Raw genomic sequence first — 21480 nt, forward strand, 5'->3', positions numbered from 1 at the left:
TAACACAAAAAAGTGTAAGTTGTCCTGAATGACATGAAACCTCCCTTTTTGGTATCAGGTAGGCTTTACTGTTATTTTCACAAAAAAATAAAGTAATTTTTAAAAAGTAATGAAAAGAGATCTGCTGTAAACACCAAGTATTAGGAAAAAAAAAACCTTATTAAAAACCTTAATTTTTTACAATTTATCATAGTGTGGATCATTGATTCTAAATATTTCTTTGGTGCTTCAGCATAAGCCCCTCCAAAAGTGCAGATCAGGAACAAACAAATGGAATATACACTGGTTTTAGAAAATACATGCACATGCTAAATTAAATAATAAATGGGTGGATCCAGCTTGGTCCCCCTTCTGCTCTTACCTTTGTCTAGGAACTATGAAAAGTGCTCGTACCAGTTTTCTTCTGTTGGCTTTTGTATTCATATTCATGCAAAAATCCATTGCTGCCTATAAAGAACAAAGTTAATGCAATGCTTCACTTTAATGCAGTGGGTTTTCAAGAAAGCAACAGAAAATGGTGTTTACACACAGCTTTTACAGAGTTATTCCTACTACATACAACTGCTTTAAAAATAACCATAAAGACAAATCTTCAGTTTTGGCTAGAACTGGCATAGGCAGAAAACATGTCCACTGAGAGGAATACAGACTGATTAAAAATTAATTCAGCTACTGTCAGACTCCAAAGATTGAAATCTTTATTTCCTATCTACCTGATCTAGCATTAAGGCTTTTAAGAGTGTGAAAAACTGAAACTATGACTGTACCTTGTCTATGAGATCTCTGTTGACACAGTTTGGAAGCTGCTGAAGAAAAGCATCTACTATGAGTTTTAAATGAGATCCAGTACTGGCTTCTTCATCTTCTTGTTCTAACAGAGGAAAATAAACAAGCAGCAGACATCTTAAAGCTATGAAATATAATCATATACCAACACATTCCCCAAAAGGTGCATTTGTAATGTTTAGTTGTAAAGTGTTCATTCCTCTTTGTAGTCACTCTTCAGACAACTGCCTTTACATTTGCTTATTTTAAAAGTTGTGGGAAGGAACTGGTAACTTTCACTACATAAACATCTTTAAAATAATTCTCACTTTTATCTGAATGACTTGCTACAAAATCATTTATCACAATCCTAGCAGTTTCTAGCTGCTAGTTTCATAAATAAATAAATTGCCCTGAATGCACTCTACAAATCCACAAACCAAAACAACCAAGTTAAAAAAAAAAAAACAAACCACAAAGAAAAAGAATTCTTACAACCAATTCTTTTTTACCTTGCTCATCAAGAAGCTTCTTTGTAAGATCTTCTGCCTCATCTCCACAGTCCAACTCCAGTGCATCATCATTAATATCCAGGTTCTCCAGCTCCAATTCCAGATCCTCATTCCCAGCTGCTTCCTTATTATCTTTGGCATCTTTTGAATCTATTTTCAAGTTAAGTAGAAATACCAAATAAATACTAACAAACTGTTAAATACACACAGTTATAATTAGAATACAGGAAGATTAATGCTGTTAAACCTACATCTCTACTGTCTTAATGCAAAATCTTTAACACAGATGAAGGAAAAAAAAGGAAAACACAGAACAGGAGGAAGGTGTTGATGAAATAACATACTATAGAAAAGGTCAAATAAAGATTATTAGTTTCCTTGAACACAATATCTGAATCAGAAATATTCAGAAAAGAGCAGTTAATATTTTTCCTGGACCACAACACTGGTCCAACACTGAGCATTTTTCCAAGAGATTGCAATCTACAGAATTTTACTGCTTTTCCAGGCCTCCTTCCAATTGCATTTGCTTCATTAAAAAAAAAATAAATTTCAAGGCAGATAACCTTATTAAAATTCTAAAATTTTTCAAAGCCAATGTGACAACTTGTAAACAGTGCACACACCGTATGGAAATACAGACTCACAAACAAGTAACATGTTCAGAATCACAGACAAAATGAGTCTGAAATGGACTTTGGTGGTATCTCCAGTTCAACCTTTTGGTCAAGGTGGATGAACACTAGTAACACCACATTTCTCAGGTATTTTTCCAGTTGTTTTAAAATAGTAAGACAGAGATTCCAGTCTCCCTGGGCAAGCTGCTCCAATATCTAAAGATCCTTACAGGGAAATGTCAGAATTCTCCAATCATGCATCTTGTGTTACACACTGAGCCAGGGATGGTGACTTTTTATCCCATTGCACCTGAAGTCTGCACATGCCTGGTTGTGAACTGAGAGCTGTGTCACAAGTGAGGAACCACCCAGGCCTTCTAATCTAGTGAAATTTTATCCTGACAATGACACCTACCATTAATAATTTAATAAGAAAATAACAGTGAAAAAAACCCCCAAACACTAACATCTGCAAAGAAGGGAAAACTCTTCCCATTTCTCACAGAAAAGTTGGTGTTTACTCACACTGGTTAACCTCCAATTTCTAGAAATTTACAATTCTAACAACATAAAATCAATTGACTTTTCTTCTTCCTTAATAACCAGATGTAATCCCTATCCCACCTAGTTTATTCCCTAAAAATTCATCCAAACAGGTGTAGTGTCCTGATAACACAAATTATTTTATTAGAGACTCAATTACTTCTATCAATCAAGTTTTTTTATCTGTTAGACAAGATATGTTGAAGAAAATAACTTATCTAAGCATCCTACCTCTTGATTCATCTTTGCTGGAATCCTTGTTCTGGGAATATTTTTCATTATCTTTAAACAAAATTGCTGGCACAAAAGCCTTCAAGTCAATGAGATTCTCATAGAAGTTTCTAGCATCTTCATCTTCCCAGATACCCCCCTCCAGGTCATATTCTCCAGGCTTCCCTGGTGTGAAAATATCAATACCAGGTCCATGTTCTGCAAAAGTAGTGAAATCATAAGAAAGTTATTTACACAAAATTTACAATCTTCTTCTTCTACAATCTTTTCCTTTTAGGAAAGTGTTAAACTATTTATTACTACTTCTGTTTTCACCTGAATAATTCAATGCATACTTAAAAGTGTTTTTAACAATTCAATCTTAGTATTCGACATACCAAGAAATTATCTTAAGATCATAAATTTCATTTTGATTAAAAACTCAGACAGAATCAGAGGAAGTCAAATCAAGAAAAACTAAGCAGCACATTATGTGGTATTAGAAAGTTGTACCAGACTTTAACAACATTAGCATTAAAAGTAATCACTTGGAGTATGATGAATTGTATGAACCCCACTGAGTTTTAAGAATGAAGTTTAAAAAGAACAATTTAATACTTAAAGGCATTTAAAAAAACACAGCTTTTTAAAGTTCAAGATGATTTAAAGCAAAAGATACTCTTGATTTCAACAACATCTCAACGAATCTCAAAGTTTAAATCTAATGGCATTGAAAGCTGCACTCCTGCTCAGGAGGCCAGACAGCCACACCTAGTGACTTATCTGCCTTATCAATATGTTCCTGCCCACAACATCATGCCCCAAAATAGACTTCAAATGTATTTTTTAACAGTATCAGCTTTTAAAACTCTGACACAGTTTTTAAATACTAAAATCTGCATAATATTAAAGGAAAGGATCAGGTTAAAAACATTTCTAAATTTTCCATTTATTACTTACTCTATCCCCAGAAACAAACCTAAAGCGATATTACTTAGGTTTCCATACACACAATATACAATAGTTATGGTTACATATTAGGCATAATTACTTTAATTTCAAAAAATAAATGTATTATTCACTAGCTGATATCCCTTAGGGGGAAAGGCTGAATGAAATGAAACCAGCAGAAAGAACACACTGCTAAGAGGGTTTGGTTAGTTTTTCCACCACACCCAAGCAGAGTCCCAGGATTCTGCTGACCTGCTTTAGAATCTGGCTTACCCTCAGGTGTTGGCTTCTCTTGGGGGAGGTCAGGCATGTTCTCATCCAAAAGATCAGCCAGAGACTGAGAACTTGCCAACAGCTTCTGATAGGACATTGCAAATTCCTCATACTGCTTGTGTCGATCTTCACTCAGCTCTCCTTTGGAGTGGAGAATGCGTCTACAAAAACCAAACCTCCAGTAAGACCAGCCATCCCTCAAATACCTCTGAGCTATGCTGAACCATTAGCACTTCCTCTGAGCAAAGCCAACCTGCCCTCCTTGAGGGAACTGGAACAATTCTAGCTTAGACTGAAATAGCAAACAGTTAAGTGACACTATTATTGTTCCAAATCACACTGAACTTCCAACTTCAATCCTACTTAAGACAGTCCAGTCACAGAAGCTCCAGGTTCCATGTCAAAGACCCACTTACTCTGCCACAATTAGGCTGTAAAAGTCCTAAAAATACTTACATAGTAAAATAAAATATTCAACTTTATCAATAAACTAGATAAAAGTTGCTTTGCACCTGTAACAATCCATTTCCACAATGTTTAAATGATTACATGAACTACTGTCACCAGGAGGGTCAAAAAATTTGCAAGCAGCCCACTGACTTTCCAACAAAACAAGTTATTTCAAGGCTATCAGGCCAAATTATGAGCAGCTATATTTGTTTCTTCAGGTGCTCTTTATTTTTTTTTACAAAACTATGCATACTTGCTTCAAATAATAATTTTCAACATTGAAGTCTGTTGTCAAAAGTAACTTGCACTTGAAGGAACCTAATCACTGCTTACAAGTGATTACTGGCATCACTGACCAGGCACCCTGCACTGAGATGAAAGCATCAGAAATCTGAAAAAAAGTGCAAATGCCACAATTCCCAAAGCAGGTTGTATCATTGCATTATCACTGTAGGACTCCATGACCATTAGGCTTTTAATATGCAATAGGCAAACAGGCACAGCCTTGCCAAAGCATCTTGTGGCAGAAGAATTCTGAAATAGTTAAGGCAATGTAAGTTGAGGGTTATCAGTCCTCTTGTTCCAGATTAATTGTAAAACAAAAGTCTTTTTGTACACATTCACAGGGTGAGCAATAAAATCACCTATCCCTGCTCAGAACCTCAAGTGGACACAGGTGTCTGGCAAGAGAGCAAGAAGCATTAATGCTGGCAAAAGTTCTATTTCTCTGACAAAACACACTTATTTAACGTGTATTGCCTGCTCCTGCAAAGAAAAATTAACAAATTAAATAACCCCTGAGTATTTGTGAAGTGCAGTAGTTCAGTCTGGATTCAGGAAACACAGTAAGTATCTATTCACAGCTTTTCCATGGAGACTGCTGTCCATTGCATACATATTTTAAACCAGCAGCTTTATAAACACCAGCATTGAAGCTCTCTGCTATTATTCAAAAACAAAAAAAGCAAAGTGCTGTAATTTCAGTTCTCAATTTCAGTTTCAAGAAGACAAGTGTTAACAAATTCAAAGCAGTTAAAGCAAATGAAGCAAACTAAAAGCACGGTTCACCTGTGAATACAATTACAAATACAGCACATAGTACTTGTCTCACTTCATGTCTCTTCAAAGCACAAGGCAAGTTCAGCACATCTTAAAAACATCCTTAATTTAGACAAAAGAAGTTTCTTCCATAGCTAACACTTTTTTTGGAAAACTCTCTTCAGAATATGGGAATAATCAAGGTGTTTCCTTCCAATGACACAGCCTGACAAGTTTTGTTGTGCCCTCAGCTGTGTAACCAAACAACCACCAGGTTCTATGGTTATGTCTATATTAAAATCAAGGAGTAGCTCAAGGTACTTTTCCTAACCATCCACTTGAGTCTGCTTCAATTTTACCTAAATGATTCCACAGGTAACACAACACTAAAGCACTCTTAATTTAGCATAGTAATTTTCAATTAATTCAACCAAATTGTACAGCTTAAATTATTTCACAGTCATTCTCCTGACAGAGATAAATTGATGAGTTATTTACCTGACAAAATATCATAACCTTAACATGTGACACAGTTAATGCACAAAAGGGAACAACACAGTTAATGCACAAAAGGGAACACTTCACTCCCTATTCACTTCATTGATTGTGGAATAACACTGTGAATAAAAACTACAGCAAAATGGATCAGATTTTCAATACACAGAGAATTGCTTTATCCAATAGGGTTTTTACTGTTTGTTTTTTTTTTTTTAAAAACCAAACTAAACTAACCTAACCAAACAAAAACACCCCAAAAAACCACCACCCACAAAAATCCAAATTTCAAAGCAAGCAAAGAATCAAGTGCACTATCACTTTCCCAGAATCTACAGTTCAGGAAGATTTCTGTAACACTCATAGACTTCTTACTTGGCACATCTCTGTCTTGCCCTCCTGATGCCTTCTACTTCCCTAGCAAGCAAATGCCACAAATCTGTTACAGATTTTGTAAACAAATAAAATCTGGAAGGAAAGATTTGGATGCCTTATTTATGCCTTATTTAACAAAACTTATTCCTCCTTATTAAGGAGTTAAAATAGACACCTCAAGCTTCAGAGAGAGAAATAAAGGAGTTCTCTTAATGCAGTGATAAAGGACAGCTCTTCACATGCCTTCCCCAAAACCAAGCCTTGCACCCAAGCTGACAAGGAGGGATAATTCAGTGACAAGGTGCTCAAATAGGTCCCTCATGTGCCCTTGTCTGATCCACCCAAAGCAGGCTCAGTGATGAGGTCAGACCAGGCTGCTCAGGCTCTGTCCAGTCATTTTTATGCAGTTGTACAAGTAAATATTAAAGTATATTTCTACATCCCAGATCATTTACATTCTTTATGCTTCTTGCTTTCTTAACATATTTAATACCTCTCAGAAAATAAAGTGAAAAAAGTTTCTATCACACAGACTTTGTAACACACACTTATTGAAACACCAGCCAGAACCAGCGTGCCCAGAACTAATGGTAATTGTGAAAGCATAAAGGTTCATATGCATTCACTTTGAAAAAATTACACCTTAGCCAGTAATGTACTTTGAATTAGTAAGGTACTTGCAGAAATAATGGTACCTCAAAAGTCAGTTTATGATCCTGTGAAATTCAACACTTGGCTGAGACCAGATAGGACTGCAGCACAAAACCCATCAGCACAAAGGAGTCTTGCTTTGGAAACATAAAAATTTAATGCATTCCAAGCATACATTTGGTGCTGGATGGATGTCCAACCTTTTAGCTGAAATATGTGTCTATAAACAGTAACATTTTCATTTCTATCTGACTGGAATGCTTCCAGAAGAAATTAAGAATGACAGTTTTAAGAATAGCATTTGGGTTTAGGCTGGCTCCAATAATGAGAATTCAGGATGTTTTAAAGCAAACAGTTATTAAAAAATGTGAACATGGCAGAAATAAAATTATTAAGATCTCAAAGTCTGCATATTCATACCCTGCAATATTAGTACTACATACAAATATTTAGGAGGACTTTTATTAAATTGTCTATGCCCTCCAACACTTTAATACATTTATTTAATATATATTTGTCCACCTTGGAGTGTAACAGATACCTTCTTAACTTAACCTATTTTTTCCTTCATCCTAGTATACTAAAATAAGTAGACAAGCCAAAGCAATTGTGGCATATGCTTCGTTTGATACATGTGGGTGGAAAGGGAGAAATCAGATTGTGCCAACTGCAAAAGGACAGTGCCAGCTGGGAAAGCAGCACTGCTCTCATGCTGATAAGGAAACAGCACCAAACAGAGGAAAGAGAATTACAGCTAAAGGTCAACCTCCCTTTCCTTTAAAAGATATTCAAAGAGTCTGTTTGGTCTCTGCTTTTTAAGTATTCAGAACAAATTTAGAACTTTTTTTTAGAAGCACTGCAGAACACACTTATCTTCTACACACTGCTAACAGACTTTGTTCATAAATACTGCAACAAATCTAGGCATTTCATAAATAAACTAATTTTTATTCATAAGTAAAAAGCAACATTCAATTGTCACCTGTTTTGTCTTTCAATATTTTGTAGCTCCCTGTGGTCCCTTTTCAGGTGTTTGGTCAAAGATGTAAAGTATTCCTTCAACAAATTCTGGAAGGGCTGCTGTTTCTCTGGGCTAATTATCTCACTAGGAGGAAAGCTCAAGTTAAACTTCTCTGCAACAGTTTTTACCTTCCTTGGTACCAAACCAGCAATGTCATCTCCACAGTGTCGACAAAAGCTGATAACCACAGAAACGTGAGTGTGGGATTCTCGGTCAGCGTTAATAATATTTTTAAGCTGCTCATAGATTAAAGACAAACCTTCCTTGTCAGTGAAAATCCCAACTATTGTCAATTCTGCAATGAAACGCAAATCAGTTCTTAACTTGGTAATGTTGGGAGTCTTCTCTTCTTTCCTCGCTTCAAAATGTTTTTTCCAAGCCTGAAGTAACGAAGGAGCAAAATCAGCGTATCGCTGGTGAAAGAGGGAACACAAGTGCACAGCGCAGTTCACGTCTGATATTTTCAGTTTGGCCTCCACAATAGAAGCCACTGCTTCTGCAATGTATTTGCTTAAATTCAGGCTATTAAAGTCATGGGACAAGGAGTCCCTTTGTTGCTCTGTAATGGTTTTTAGCTTCTTAACAAAAGCTGTGTTCTTCTTCAGACTGGAGTCCAGTCTGCTGAAGAAGTTTTCCTCCGGACGACTCTCCGGTGCGTTCTGGTTTTTGCTGCGCAGCTCTTTTCTTGCCTGATGGCGCTCCCAAGCCTCCTGATGGAGCTGATGTGCTTCCTCCTTCTCCCTGTGAGACATAAAAATTAGTCATTTTTGTTATGGAGCCCTCATCTCAGAGTATCAGTACAAAGGAAAAAAGGTCACAGTTGGAAAACCTTCAGGAGTTCTAACACAATTTCACCTTACTCTCTTCTTTAATATCTACTAAGCTAATCCTAGAAAGCTAAAGCATCTGCTTCAGAAACTCTGTTTAATTTTTGTGTTGCAAAGGGCAAGTACTACTGGTTACAAAACAAAATTTCTCAAATATTTCTATGCAGAACATATTAATCCCAACAGACTTGGAAAATATAAACAAGAAACTTCATTTACTACTGATGAAGTTCCCACAGAAGAGGAAACAGCCTTTCAAAAGGTTACTGTATTAGACATTCAAGGAAAATCTTTTATTGCCAGACTACTGAAATTACACAGAAAGTTTGGAATAGGTGAAATATATGTGTCCCAGCTAGAATTTGGCTATGACATTGCCTCAATCTTAAAAGGGAAGTATTTCGGACCTATAAAGATGCCACCTTCAGCACTGTACTATGGCTGGATAACATACTAAGAAACATGGTCTTGGTAATATCACACATTAAACTGCCAGGCTACATTCTGAGTTTGCCATCCAGGTATCAGTTGTCTATGATTGATTAAAAGTCATTTCTCACATCAAATTTGCTCCTGTTATGTAAGATCTGAAGACCTGTTAAGTTTTGGACAGTAACACTTCACCTTAAATGCATCTGTGCTTCTTTATTGCCTGGTTTGGGCTGGGACAGAATTAATTTTCTTCAGAGTATCCTGTATGGGGCTGTGCTTTGGATTTGTGCTGGAATCAGTGCTGATAACACAGGGGTGTTTTCACTGTTTCTGGGATGGGCTTACACGTGGTCAAGGCCTTTTCTGCTCCACACCCCACCCCACCCTACCAAGGAGGAGTCTGGCACTGCACAAGGAGCTGGGAGGGAACACAGCCAGAGCAGCTGACCCCAACTAAGCCAAGGGATGTCCCAGTCCCTATGACACCATGGCCAATACATAAAGCTGGGGCAAGAAGGAAGGAGAGGGATGATAGGAGTGATGGTGTTTGTCTTCCCAAGTCACTGTTAACATTTGATGGAGCCCTGCTGTCCTGGGGAGTGCTGGGGAAGTGGGGAATGAATTCCTTGTTTTGGCTTGCTTGCCTGCACAGCTCCTGCTTTACCCATTGAACTGTCTTTATGTCAACCCACGAGATTTCTCACTTTTCTGATTCTCTTCCCCATCCTGTTGAGGGGAGGGAGTGGCTGTGTGGGGCTGATGCTAGCTGGGGTTAAATCACAACATTTACTCAAGTACAATTGTGCTCTCCGTGGTCATCACATGCAGAACATTATCAAACCCCCATAACAGAGACCAAAGTAACAGAGGTTACAAGTGAACACTCAAAACCTCTTAGAAGGCACAAAGCCCAATCAGACAGGCATGTAAAATTTATAACACTACATGCAACTTATTCAAAGTAACTCCAACACTTCATCTTTTCTAACTCTGACCACAATCCTGATAACAGAACTCCAGCATTTGGCCCAATTAAACCTTTAAAAGATAACTTACTTCAGTTGAGCAGCTTCTTCTTCTTGTTTCTTTTTTTCTTCCTCCTCTTGTTTCTTTTTCTCCTCTTCTTCGAGTTTCTTTTTTTCTTCTTCCTCTTTCTTCTTTTGCTCCTCTTCTGCCTTTACTTTATCCTCCTCTTTTTTCTTCCGCTCCTTGTCTTCCTTCTTTCTTTTATCCTCTTCCATTTTTTTCTTTTTATCTTCAGGAACCTTTAAAGTCTCTCTCTTCATACCAACCTTCACATCTTCTTTTGGCTTCTCCCTGGTGCTCACTGGTCGCCTTTCACTAAATTCTTTTTCTTTATTATTTAACTGAGATTCTTTTTCTTCCATATTTGCTGGCTTTTTGCGCTCAGCTGGCATTGTGTTACCCAGGCAAACCTGCAGAAGCACAGGAAAACAAGTACTTTTAAATTGCTGTTGATATTTAAGTCATTTTTCACAGCCCACCCATATTCACTTAACTCACAAATGCGTGACTCATCAAAATAAAGGTTTTCTTGCACTAAAGAATAGACCTGACAAGTAAAAACAAATCATTTTGTAAGCATGTTGTTCTGCAAAGTTGTCTTCAGGATGAATTGTGAAATAGAAGCATCTTGAAGTTTCTACAACCCATGGAATTTAAGATCTTGAACATAAACAAGTCCATCTGAAAGCAAATAATTCAAGACTGATGAAAACAAAGTACCCCAAACTTAAAAATAAGTACATGCTCGATACATCAGCTTGCATCTGCTCATCACTGACCTTTCTACACATCTCCCAAGAACACTCCCCCTTCCACTACCACAACTTAGGACACATAGGATAATGCAGGTTAGATGGGACCTTAAGTGATTCATCCTCCTGCTCAAAGCAGGGTCAGTAATGAGATCAGACAAGACTGTTCCAGTCCTGAAAAGTATCAAGGAAAGAAACTCCTCGGGCCAACCTGCCCCAGTGCTGGATTATCCTCACTGTGAAAAGGCATCAACTTGCTTCCTTGTTTCCTCACCCCTCCCAGATGTCCCCAGCATCTCCAGCACTCAGCACAAGCAGCAGCTGAAGAGCACAGTGCTGACTAAGCTGGATGCACAACCTCCCTGCCAGCAGAGCAAACGGAAATAATAGCACAAAGGCTGTGATTATCAAGACTTAGCAAAGGCTACAATTTCTCTCTCCTTCTACTCAACCAACATTTTTGTAGGAGCTTTAGCCTCTTTGGGGTTTCCAGTCCTCCAAGCTTTGGTTTCATTTGGATAAGGACACAAAAGGTAATACATATTGAACACAAAAGGGTAAAATCACAGGACAATTTTGATTAGGAGGAAAGCGAGACAAGAACCTACTTCAGGCCTCTGCTCCAAGCAGATCCAAGCAGATCAGAGGCTTGGCTAAGGCTTTAGTATCCCCAGGAATAGAGAAGCAATGGTCCCTTCTGGGCTCACAGAGAAAAAGCTTTTCCTGATACCAGCCTGGAAATTGCCATGCCCCATACCGTGTTTGCTTCTTTTCATCCTATCCCTGCACAGCTTGGGGGAGAAGCCAGCTTCATCTTCACTATGCTCTCCCATTAGGTTGTTTTAAGACAGGAATAAGATTTCCCCCACTTTTCTTACAGATCAAGAACCCAGTTCTCTGTGTTTCTCTTCAGATATCATGTCCTCCAGCCTCCCCATGGTCTTGGTGATCTTATTCAGTGTGTCAATGCCATTGTTGGGAACAGAGAACCCACACCTGGATGTGGTAAATGCTGAGCAGAGGGGGGAGACTCACCTTCAGCCTTACTGTCAACTCCTGTCCCACAGCCTGGAATGCAAGGGCATTCTGCTGACTCCTGCCAGGGGCAGGGGGGCCAGGCAGGACCATGAGAGGCAATTACAACCACCTAGGCTTTTACTTCAGGCTAAATTAATTTCTTAACACCAAAAATAATTTTCACATACTTACATGCTTCAAGTTAAATGCATGCCTAGGTGGGACTGATAGGACACCACTGCATGTGATGCCTTTGAAGAGCCATCACTTTGTTTTTCTTAGTAACACCAGTTTGATTCCCAATGGCCACCCCTACTTTTGCCTAACATTTTACTCTGGATTATGAAAACATCCTAGATTTACCAATTCCCTGCATCTACTCAGAGTGGATAATGAGACACCTGCATTCCAATCTCATGTAGAGTGCTTCTGGTATTAATGTTAACTATTTTGCAATATGTTTATAAATAAATAAATACATTTATAAATAAATCTTCACAATAAAGATGTTTCTTAATAAGCATTGGACATTCCCCCTGCCATCTCCCAAACAATAAAATGAGATATTTATATACTGCCTATCCCACCCAGATGAAACTGTATTAGAATATTTAAGGTGCTCATCCATTTTTCTGAAGAAAAACGGTGTGCAAAAATTTACAGTATGAGTACTCACACCTGGGCAGTGACAACCTAGCAATGGGGAGCCTATTCATGACTTGGCCTCTGGCAGCAGCTGGCAACAGCACCAGCAGGAAAATGTCTCTGACAGGGACTTATGGAAATCAAATCAGCATTGCTTAAACAAGCACACTTGGCTCCTTAATGCATGTCTACAACTCTCAAATTTCAGAACTATTTGAATTCCAAAAACACTGATCTTAAAACAGTATTATTATGAAATCAGTACTTAACCAAAGAGGAAAGGGGTTGCCTGTGTTTAAAGAAATGCTGGAACAGCATGTCACAATCCCAATACTCTGAACAAAATATCCAGCTACACAAGTAACTTTTAACAGCAGGGTCATTTACCAACAGGGTCATTCATACTCCTACTAAATTTAGGAACTCAGAATTCTGTTTTAAAGATGTATCTGATGCTTCCTTGTATAAAAGCAAACCTGATAAGATGGGATAAAAAGAAAAGGGAGGGAGAATAATTTGGCACGTTATGGTTTTAACCACAAGGCAGTATTGTCCACTTTTTCCCAATGAACAATGGAGTCCAAAAAAACCCCCAAAAATCTCGTTTTACAGAAGCATTCTGTTCTGTATCCCAGAACAGGTATGCTGCAATCCTTCTCACTACCCACTACGTGTACAGCTCCTTATCTCCCCAACCTTTCCGATGGCTCTGCCAGCTCGTTCGCGCCGACACCAAAGGCCCGAGGGCACAGGAGGCGGTGCTGCCGCTGCCTCCAGCTACAGCCGGGCTGAGGCAGCGCGCAGCTCCAGCCAGGCGGAGCTCCCAGCGGCACAGAGCCCCCCTGGCAGGGCTAGGACTGTCCCACAAGGAACTCTCCCAAAAGCTGTGAGAAGCAGGGAAAAACGGGAACGGCTGGCTCACCTGGGCCTCATCTCCATGGGAAACAAGGCTGAAGATGGCATGGAAACATTTATTCTATTTAATATCTCACATTTACATTCATGCACTGATGAAAAGGCATAATAATGATGTGAACTCCATAAGCAAACAGACAGGACAAACCAGCACTCACACCAGAAAACTGGGAAGGACAGAGAAAACAGAGACAAGACAAACATCCCTGTGCCTTTGGACTCCTGGCAGCCCATTTCCATAGTGACACTTACATCCTTTAACACTCCTTCTTCTCAGTTCCAGCACCTACAGACAACATGTTTGTAGAGGGAACTATTTATCTTAGTTTTTCAATATTTGATGTACAGTGACTTATTTACAGTTAAGTCAATTTTTACTATACTTAAGTTTCTATCTTTTAAACAATAATCTTCAAATTTTAAAGAATGGGACTGGGTTCCTGATACTCTTGAGCTCAGAGACTTAGGAAATAGTTTTGAAAATATAGAAGTAACATTTAAGAAAAACCATCTATGTTATTTACTCGTGAGGAAAGCAGAGAGTAATGTAAGGTATTCAGCATCATTAATCTACTCACAATTCAGAATAAAAAAATTAACAGCAACACCTTGGCCCTCAAAGCAATACTCTCAGGTCAATAAAAACAGTCTACTCTCAAACCCTGAAGTAATATGATCCAGAATCTCTATCCTTGCAACCACAAGTCTGAGAGAAGGAAATACAGCTCTATTAAACTAAACACAATGAAATTTTTCACTAGAAATTAAATGGATTACATAAATCGTCCTTTCTGCAGCTACTCTTATTACAAAAGAGATGTGGGAGATAATGAATATAGGCAAGGTGTCTCACCTCTGGCTGAAAAATCTCAAAGAGCAACAAACTCCTCCATCACTAGTTATCACACTACTAGAAGGTTGTAAATTTCAAAAACTGAAATTCAATTAAGGTTCTCTTAATGCAAGGGAAGGTGCATAAGAAAAATACCCAGGTCGGTGAGGAGAAAATAAACTTACAGGTTTTGGAAAATGAGACACAGCACAAAAAAAAAATCCCAAAACCCGTAGTGCAGAGAGAGAGGAGTCCCCACATAGGTGGCAGGGAAGGTTCACAGAATCACAGAATATCCTGACTCGGAAAGGCCCCACAAGGATCATCGCAGTCCAACTACTGTCACTGCACAGGACATCCCCAAGAGTCACACCGTGTACCTGAGCACATTGTCCAAACACTTCTGGAGTTCTGCCATGCTTGGTGCTGTGACCTCTTCCCTGGGGAGCCTGTTCCAGTGCCCAGCCACCCTCTGGGTGAAAAATCTTTTCCTGATATCCCACCTAAACCTCCCCTGACACAACTTCAGGCCACTGACACATCTTCTGGCCGGCCTGCCGAACAGCCGGGCACTTTTACTTTCGCTTCTATACCTCTCGGGGAGAATGTTTTGCTGCCAAACTCGCAGGAACGCTCTTTCCACCATGAAACAGAGGCCTAGAGACAAGGCACTAAGTACAGAAAGACTCCTTGGCTACCACCCCAATGCCCGCTCGCAGCTCTCCCGCAGCCCGGGCCCTTTCCCGGATGGCACCAGCAGCTCGGCACCAGCAGCTTCCGCTTCTCTCCCGGCCTCCCTCTCCCAGCGCTCCCAGGCACCGCCACCCGAGCCTTCCCTACTCCGAGCCCCACGGCCCCTCCGCCTCCGGAACCCCCCTCCCCATAGCCCCGCCAGGCCCCTGTGCCCTCCTCCCCCCGTCCCCGAGACCCCTTCCCCACACACGCCCCGGCACCGCCCTCCCGTCCCGTCGGTGCCCGCGGTACCTGTGCCCGGTGCCGACATGGGCCCGCCCGGCGCCGCCGCCGCCGCCTCCTCCTTCTCCTCCGCCCCTCCGAGGCCCCCGAGCGCTTCTCCCCTCACGGCGACCGGGCCGCCGCCGCGCTGCCTGACCCACGGCGCTGCCCCGACCGAGCCCTCCGCGCCCGCCCCGCCACGCCCGGGCGCGAAGGGAGGAGCGGCGCCGCTTCAGGGCGGCGGAGCCGCGGCTGCGGGCGGCGCGGAGCGGCGCTCCCCGAGGGACGGGGGTTAGGCAGCGCGGAGGGCAGCCCCGCGCGGGGTCCTGCCGGCGGACGGGTTACCGGGAGTGCGGAGGCGGAAAGGGAAGAGGAACGGGAACGGGAATGGGAAGGGAAGAGGGAAAGGGTTCGGCCCCGCGTCCCTCACAGCGGCGGGGAAGGGGGAAATAGCCTCTGAACGTCGCTTCCTTGGTGGCCTCAGCGCACGGCTCGGCTTGTGGAGCCGCGTGACGTCACGGCGGTGACGCGTCTGTGCCGTCATGTGGCGGGTGGGGGGGGGCCCTCCCTCCCTCCGGTGTCACCGTGATAAAACATTGAGGTGACAGTGTCCGAACACCAAATTACTGCCTCAGGGTGGCTTCACGGGGGGGGGCGCGCGTTAGTGCGCCCAGCTCTGGGCTCCTCAGCACAAGGGAGACGCTGCAGAGGGTCCGGCGGAGCCACAGGGATGAGGAGGCCTCTGGAGCATCTCTCTGTGAGGAGAGACTGCGGGAGCTGGGCCCTGGCCAGTCTGGAGAAGAGAAGACTGAGAGGGCATTTCATTAATGCCATAAATTCTCCAAGGCAGGTGCCAAGAGCCTGGTGCCTGGCTCATCTCAGTGGTGCTAAGTGACAGAAAAACACTTGTAGCCATGATATTTTATGAAAAATCCTTTCCTTAGGATTTTTTCTCCTGAGAAGCTGAAAGGCCTCAGTAACAAAATGTAAATAATGATTATTTGCTGCTGTAGAATGCAACAGGTGGATCTGTGCTTGGTCCATGTTGATTGTTCCTAATTAATGGCCAATCACAGTCCAGCTGTTTCAGACTGTCTGGAGAGTCATGAGCTTTTGTTATCATTCCATTCCTACCTTTCCTTTCAAGCCTTCCAATGAATTGCTTCTCTATTCTTTTAGTATAGTTTTAGTATGATATATATATAATGAAATAATAAACCAGCCTTCTGAAACATGGAGTCAACATTCTCATCTCTTCCCTGGTCCTGGGAGCCCTGTGAACACCACCACACACCCATTCTGTGGTTCTGTCATTGGGTGTCTTTTCTAGTCTAAATTTGGTCTCTCTGCCCTCTAGCCCTGTCACTGTCTCCTCTGGACATCTGAGGATATTTTACAGTGGTGAATTTAGTGCAACTCCCAGATTTGTTGGAAAGGCTCTCTGCCTGCAGTTCTGGGCACACCATCACCTCTTGGGCAACTCTAAAGCTGCCTAAGCTGGAAAAAGCTGGCACGGCCCAGAGTTGCAGAGTGGGAATCTGGTGTTTATTTTAGATTTTGAATCCAGGTTCTGACAGAAGCTTTTAGGTTGGGAAAGCCTTTGCACCCCTCTGGGCTTAGATCAAGCCTTCAGCAATACTGGACTTCGACAGCAGGCACAGGCCTGGGTGTACATAATGAGGTTATTAAACTGTTAAAGTTGCTTTTTACTCAGAGGCAAGAGTCAGCCCCAACAGAAGATGCTGTTTACTGATGCAGAGCTTTAGGTGTGTTCTGCCAGCTGGTACAGGACTAGACAGGTTGTTTTGGGTTTTTTTTTTCCCCAGGGAAGAGCTCTCCTCCCTGCTGTTTAACTTCATTGCTCATTTTGCAGACATATCTAAAAATCTCTTTCTGGACAAGTTTGAAAGGATGGAGTCATGATTGTTACTGGCATAGATCATGCACATGTCCCAGCTCAGAAAGATCTCATTTGCTTGCCAAAATATCTTAAACTACTAAGTTGATTCAACTGAATCAATGGAGTGGAGAAGATCCATGGCAGAACATACTAAAAAAACGGAGAGAAAATCCATGTTAGTGTTGGCACTTTATTTTCCAAAGGCACCAATCCTTTGGTCTGTCAGGGGGTGCCTTTGGATTTCTCTTTTTAGGGAGAATTGGGTTATACTTGGGTTAAGTGTCAGTGGCACTGGCATTACATCAAGAGATGTTGGCTTATTTTCTTCTGAAGCACAATGCTGCTGCCCTTTCCAAAATGAATAAAAAGCACAATCACTACAGTTTTGAAAGGAAAGCAAAATCTCCTTTTGTGTTTATACCACACTCCCACATCTACAATTATGTTGGAGCTCTCTCTTGTAAAGGCCATGCAAGCAAACTTCAGAAAACTTTTCCTTCTAAAGTACCTGTTTCATTTGTGCACATACTAATCCAGCTTTGGTACTGATTTACCAAAACCAAAACCAGGTAGATGTTTCCTAAATCTCAGACATAATGCATGTCTTTTTTTTATTATTATTCCTGAAGCTCTTCTTTCCAATTTTTTTTTTTATATGTTTCCTCAATTACTGGCACCAAACATGCACACAGTATTCAAATTGTGCCAAATACTGGCCTAATGTAGAATCTGTAGGTGTCCTGTAGATTTCCTTGCAGCCAAATCCAGCAAAGTATCTTCTTTTCTGAGTGAGTGGATATTCACATAATTCTTTTAGACCCACCTGATTTTTTCTCACGATTTTTGGAGATTATTTATAGCCACTGTTTCCTGGAAAGGAGCTACATTTTAGTGCACATACTCTTTCAATGTGTGCAAGCTTTCACCTCATCCTGTTAAAACAAATCATGTTTGCTTATCTCCATCTTCATCCTGTTAAAATAAATCATGTTTGCTTATCTCCGTCTTGACTCTCAGATTCGAGGTAACCTCTCCTCACCACTTACCTCAGCTGACAAACTTCATCAGCTCTCAAGGTGTGGGCAGCTTTTTTGGGTTGATCTAACTACTGAAGTGGCAAGGGGCATAATTCCTTTAGAAATATTCACAGTGCTGCTGATTTTCTATGCTGCCAGGTAGCCAGACTCTTACTATTTAGTATGCACAGCCTTGGTTTTGGGCATTTCTAGGATTTTTAGTGAGAGCATCATGTAGTACTGAATGAACCTCTCACAGGAGCCTTCTCTAGGACAGGCTTTGTGCCAGAAGAGCCAGGCTGGGAGAGTCACTTTGCCCACGCCCTCAGCAGTGGTGTTTCTGCTGGCACAGGTACCACCTTCTCACATTTAGACATGAATCAAAGTCAACAAAACCTTTCCTTGACCTAGATAAAGCTACAGCAATGCTTTTGTCACGTGTAATCATGTCCTACACAAGATGACTATGTTGGCAAATCTGTAAAGTACTTTAAATCTTTATTAACTGGATTTTGATTCACATAAAAACCCTAACAAGTTGACTTGATGAGATATATATTTCAAAACCACCTGCTTAGACTTTATTAAACTTCTATTAAGTGAACTTATATATACAAATATTCAGTTAGTTCCCTGAGATCCACATTGTGTGTCTGAAACATCTCATTGGAGAAACTGGAAAATTTTTCATGTTGAAACCTATTCCTATCAATGCTAAATGGGAAATATTCAACTAACTGCCTATATGATTCAAAGCAAAACCACAGTGATATCTGCTGTTTGACTGGTATTTGTTTAAGAACTGTGGAAAAGTATTTCATCATCCTGCAATCTGCCTGCAACATTTGTCTTTTTCCCCAAGCACAGAATGGAAATATTTAACTACATCAATGTTTTCTCCCTCTCCACTGTCAGCTTCAAAAAAATCACGTAATCTCGCAGCATTATTTTTAAGGTTCCTTCATTCTAATTGAAAAAAAATGAATATTCACAGCCACATTTCTACTACACTTCACTGTATGGACCCCATGTCCTCTGTCCTTCTGTCACTGTATCCTTTTGCCCTCCTTGCAGCATTAAAGGTCATTTTTTTTAAATATGCATTTAAATATGCATAAACCCAATCATGCAGGGCTCAAGGAACACAAGTGGCCCCTCTGCGAGAACTGTGACTATTATAAAATCCCAGACCAACTGGAACTGATTCAGTTCTGAAATCCAGTTCCACTTGTTCCCAAGGCAAATACCATGGTTTGATCTGGACAAAAAATGCTCTTTGATTTCCTCATTGTGAAGGCTACAGGAGCACAACCAAGCCAATGGACAGGCAATTGCCAGTACCTCAGACCTGCATTCACACAAAGTTTGCAGAATCACAGAAAGGTTGAGATTGGAAGGGACATTTAAAGATCAACTGGTGCAACCCCCCTGCCACAGGCAGGGACACCTTCCACTATTTCAGGTTGATCAGAGCTCCATCCAACCTGTCCTTGGACACATCCACAGGTGAGGCATCCACAACTTCCCTGCTCAACCTGGTATTTTACCATGCTCACAGCAAAGAACATTCTCCTAAATACCTAACCTAAACCTAAACTCTCTTGGTCTGAAGCCATTCCTCCTTGTCCTGTCACTACATTCTCTTGTAAAAAAATCTGTCTCCATCTTTTCTTGCAGGTACTAGAAGGGTACAATTAAGTCACCTGGAAGCCTTCTCTTCTGCGGGCTGAATAATCCCAATTCCCTCAGCCTTTCTTCATAGGAATGGTGCTCCACCTCTCTAATCATCTTGGTGGCCTCCTCTGGATTCGCTCCAACAGGGCCGTGTCCCTCCTGTGCTGAGGACCCCAGAGCTGGATGCAGCCCTGCAGGTGGGGTCTCACCTGTGTAGAGTTGGAAGGGACCCCTGGAGACATCCAGCCCAACGCCCTTGCCAAGGCAGGGTCACCTGGAGCAGGTGATGCAGGAACACATCCAGGTGAGTTGTTGGTGTCTCCACAGAGGGAGCCTCCACAACATCCCTGAGCAGCCTGTCCCAGTGCTCTGCCACCCCCAATGAAAAGTTCTCCCTCATGTTGCAGTTGTGAAATACAAAGCTGTGTTTTCTGTCAGGTACACACAGGCAATGTGTGTATTTGTGACCATGGTATGTGTGGAGACCGACAATGGGACAGTTGTAAAGACGAATTCTAATAATAACTGAGGAAAGTAAAGCATGGAAGAAGGCCTTTGAACCTATCTTTTGTTCACAATTAACCTTAGTTGATTTAGGAGCATTTGAATTAAAGCATTTAGGATGTTGCTCTTTGCTTGTAGTTAAGCCTTAAAGAGTTCTGCAATAATAACCTTTTGAAGTATAATTTTAGAATATTGCTTGTATCCTTGAAACTATAGCTTTGGAATATATATAAAGGAAACATGCTTATCTCATGCCTTAACAAAACAGAGAAAAGCAGCTTGAGAAAGGAAGATGAACATCAACTCAAGGATTTATAGTTTTGACCAAGTGAAGCTGGACATCACTGTTATGAGATTTATAGTCTTTGCAATTAAAAGGTGGACCCACATCTGGAGAGCTGGACTTCACCAGATGGGATTCGTCTTTCTTCTTTTGGAAACCGGACCAGCACCATCTGGGATACTCCTTTTTGGGATACATCCTGAGAAAAAATAAATAACAATAGTGTATAGAATTGTGATGTAAAAATTTGGAATAGAAACTGCTGATGAGTAAAAATTGGAATAGAAACTGCAGAGAAAGCTTATGAGTACCCCTGTAAATACCTGTAAGCCTCAGCTATCGGTGTGCAGTTGGAGAGAAAACTTCCCCCACTGTACTCAGCGCTGTATTGCTCATACTTTAGCACATAAATTAATAAATTGATTGCTGCTTGAATATTGGCCTAGTCAAGCTTCTTATTTATAACACGGTGGAACTTTTTTTGTTTTATTTTATAGCCATTGCTCCTATCCTGTTGCTGGGCACTACTGCACAGAGTCTGGCACTAACTTCTCGGCATCCACCTTTGAGACATTTATATGCCTTCATGAAATCTCCTCCCAGTCTTCTCCAGACTGGCCAGGCCCAGCTCCCGCAGTCTCTCCTCACAGGAGAGATGCTCCAGAGGCCTCCTCATCCCTGTGGCTGCGCTGGACCCTCTGAGCGGCTCCTTGTCTCTCTTGCGCTGAGGAGCCCAGAACCGGGCACCTCACTCCGGATTGGCTCTCTGGAGCCCAGAACACCGTGTGTCCCCTCGTTCCGT

At 41.3% G+C, this 21480-nt stretch overlaps 1 protein-coding gene across 1 annotated transcript in view; it reads right to left on the reverse strand.

Moving 5' to 3' along the window:
• Nucleotides 1-15596, reverse strand: part of UPF2 (UPF2 regulator of nonsense mediated mRNA decay) — a 53815-nt gene extending 38219 nt beyond the window's left edge. Inside the window, exons 1-8 of the mRNA XM_036401014.2 lie at nt 15332-15596; nt 10217-10596; nt 7863-8642; nt 3872-4032; nt 2669-2866; nt 1278-1427; nt 768-871; nt 362-447 (exon numbers count right to left, since the gene is read on the reverse strand). Of these exons, the coding sequence (XP_036256907.1) occupies nt 362-447; nt 768-871; nt 1278-1427; nt 2669-2866; nt 3872-4032; nt 7863-8642; nt 10217-10578 (1841 nt within the window). The 5' untranslated portion in view covers nt 10579-10596; nt 15332-15596. The remainder of the gene's footprint in view (nt 1-361; nt 448-767; nt 872-1277; nt 1428-2668; nt 2867-3871; nt 4033-7862; nt 8643-10216; nt 10597-15331) is intronic.
• Nucleotides 15597-21480: the final 5884 nt, after the last annotated feature.

The sequence above is a fragment of the Molothrus ater genome, chromosome 5 (genome assembly GCF_012460135.2).
Source record: "Molothrus ater isolate BHLD 08-10-18 breed brown headed cowbird chromosome 5, BPBGC_Mater_1.1, whole genome shotgun sequence".
Classification (NCBI taxonomy): Eukaryota; Metazoa; Chordata; class Aves; order Passeriformes; family Icteridae; genus Molothrus; species Molothrus ater.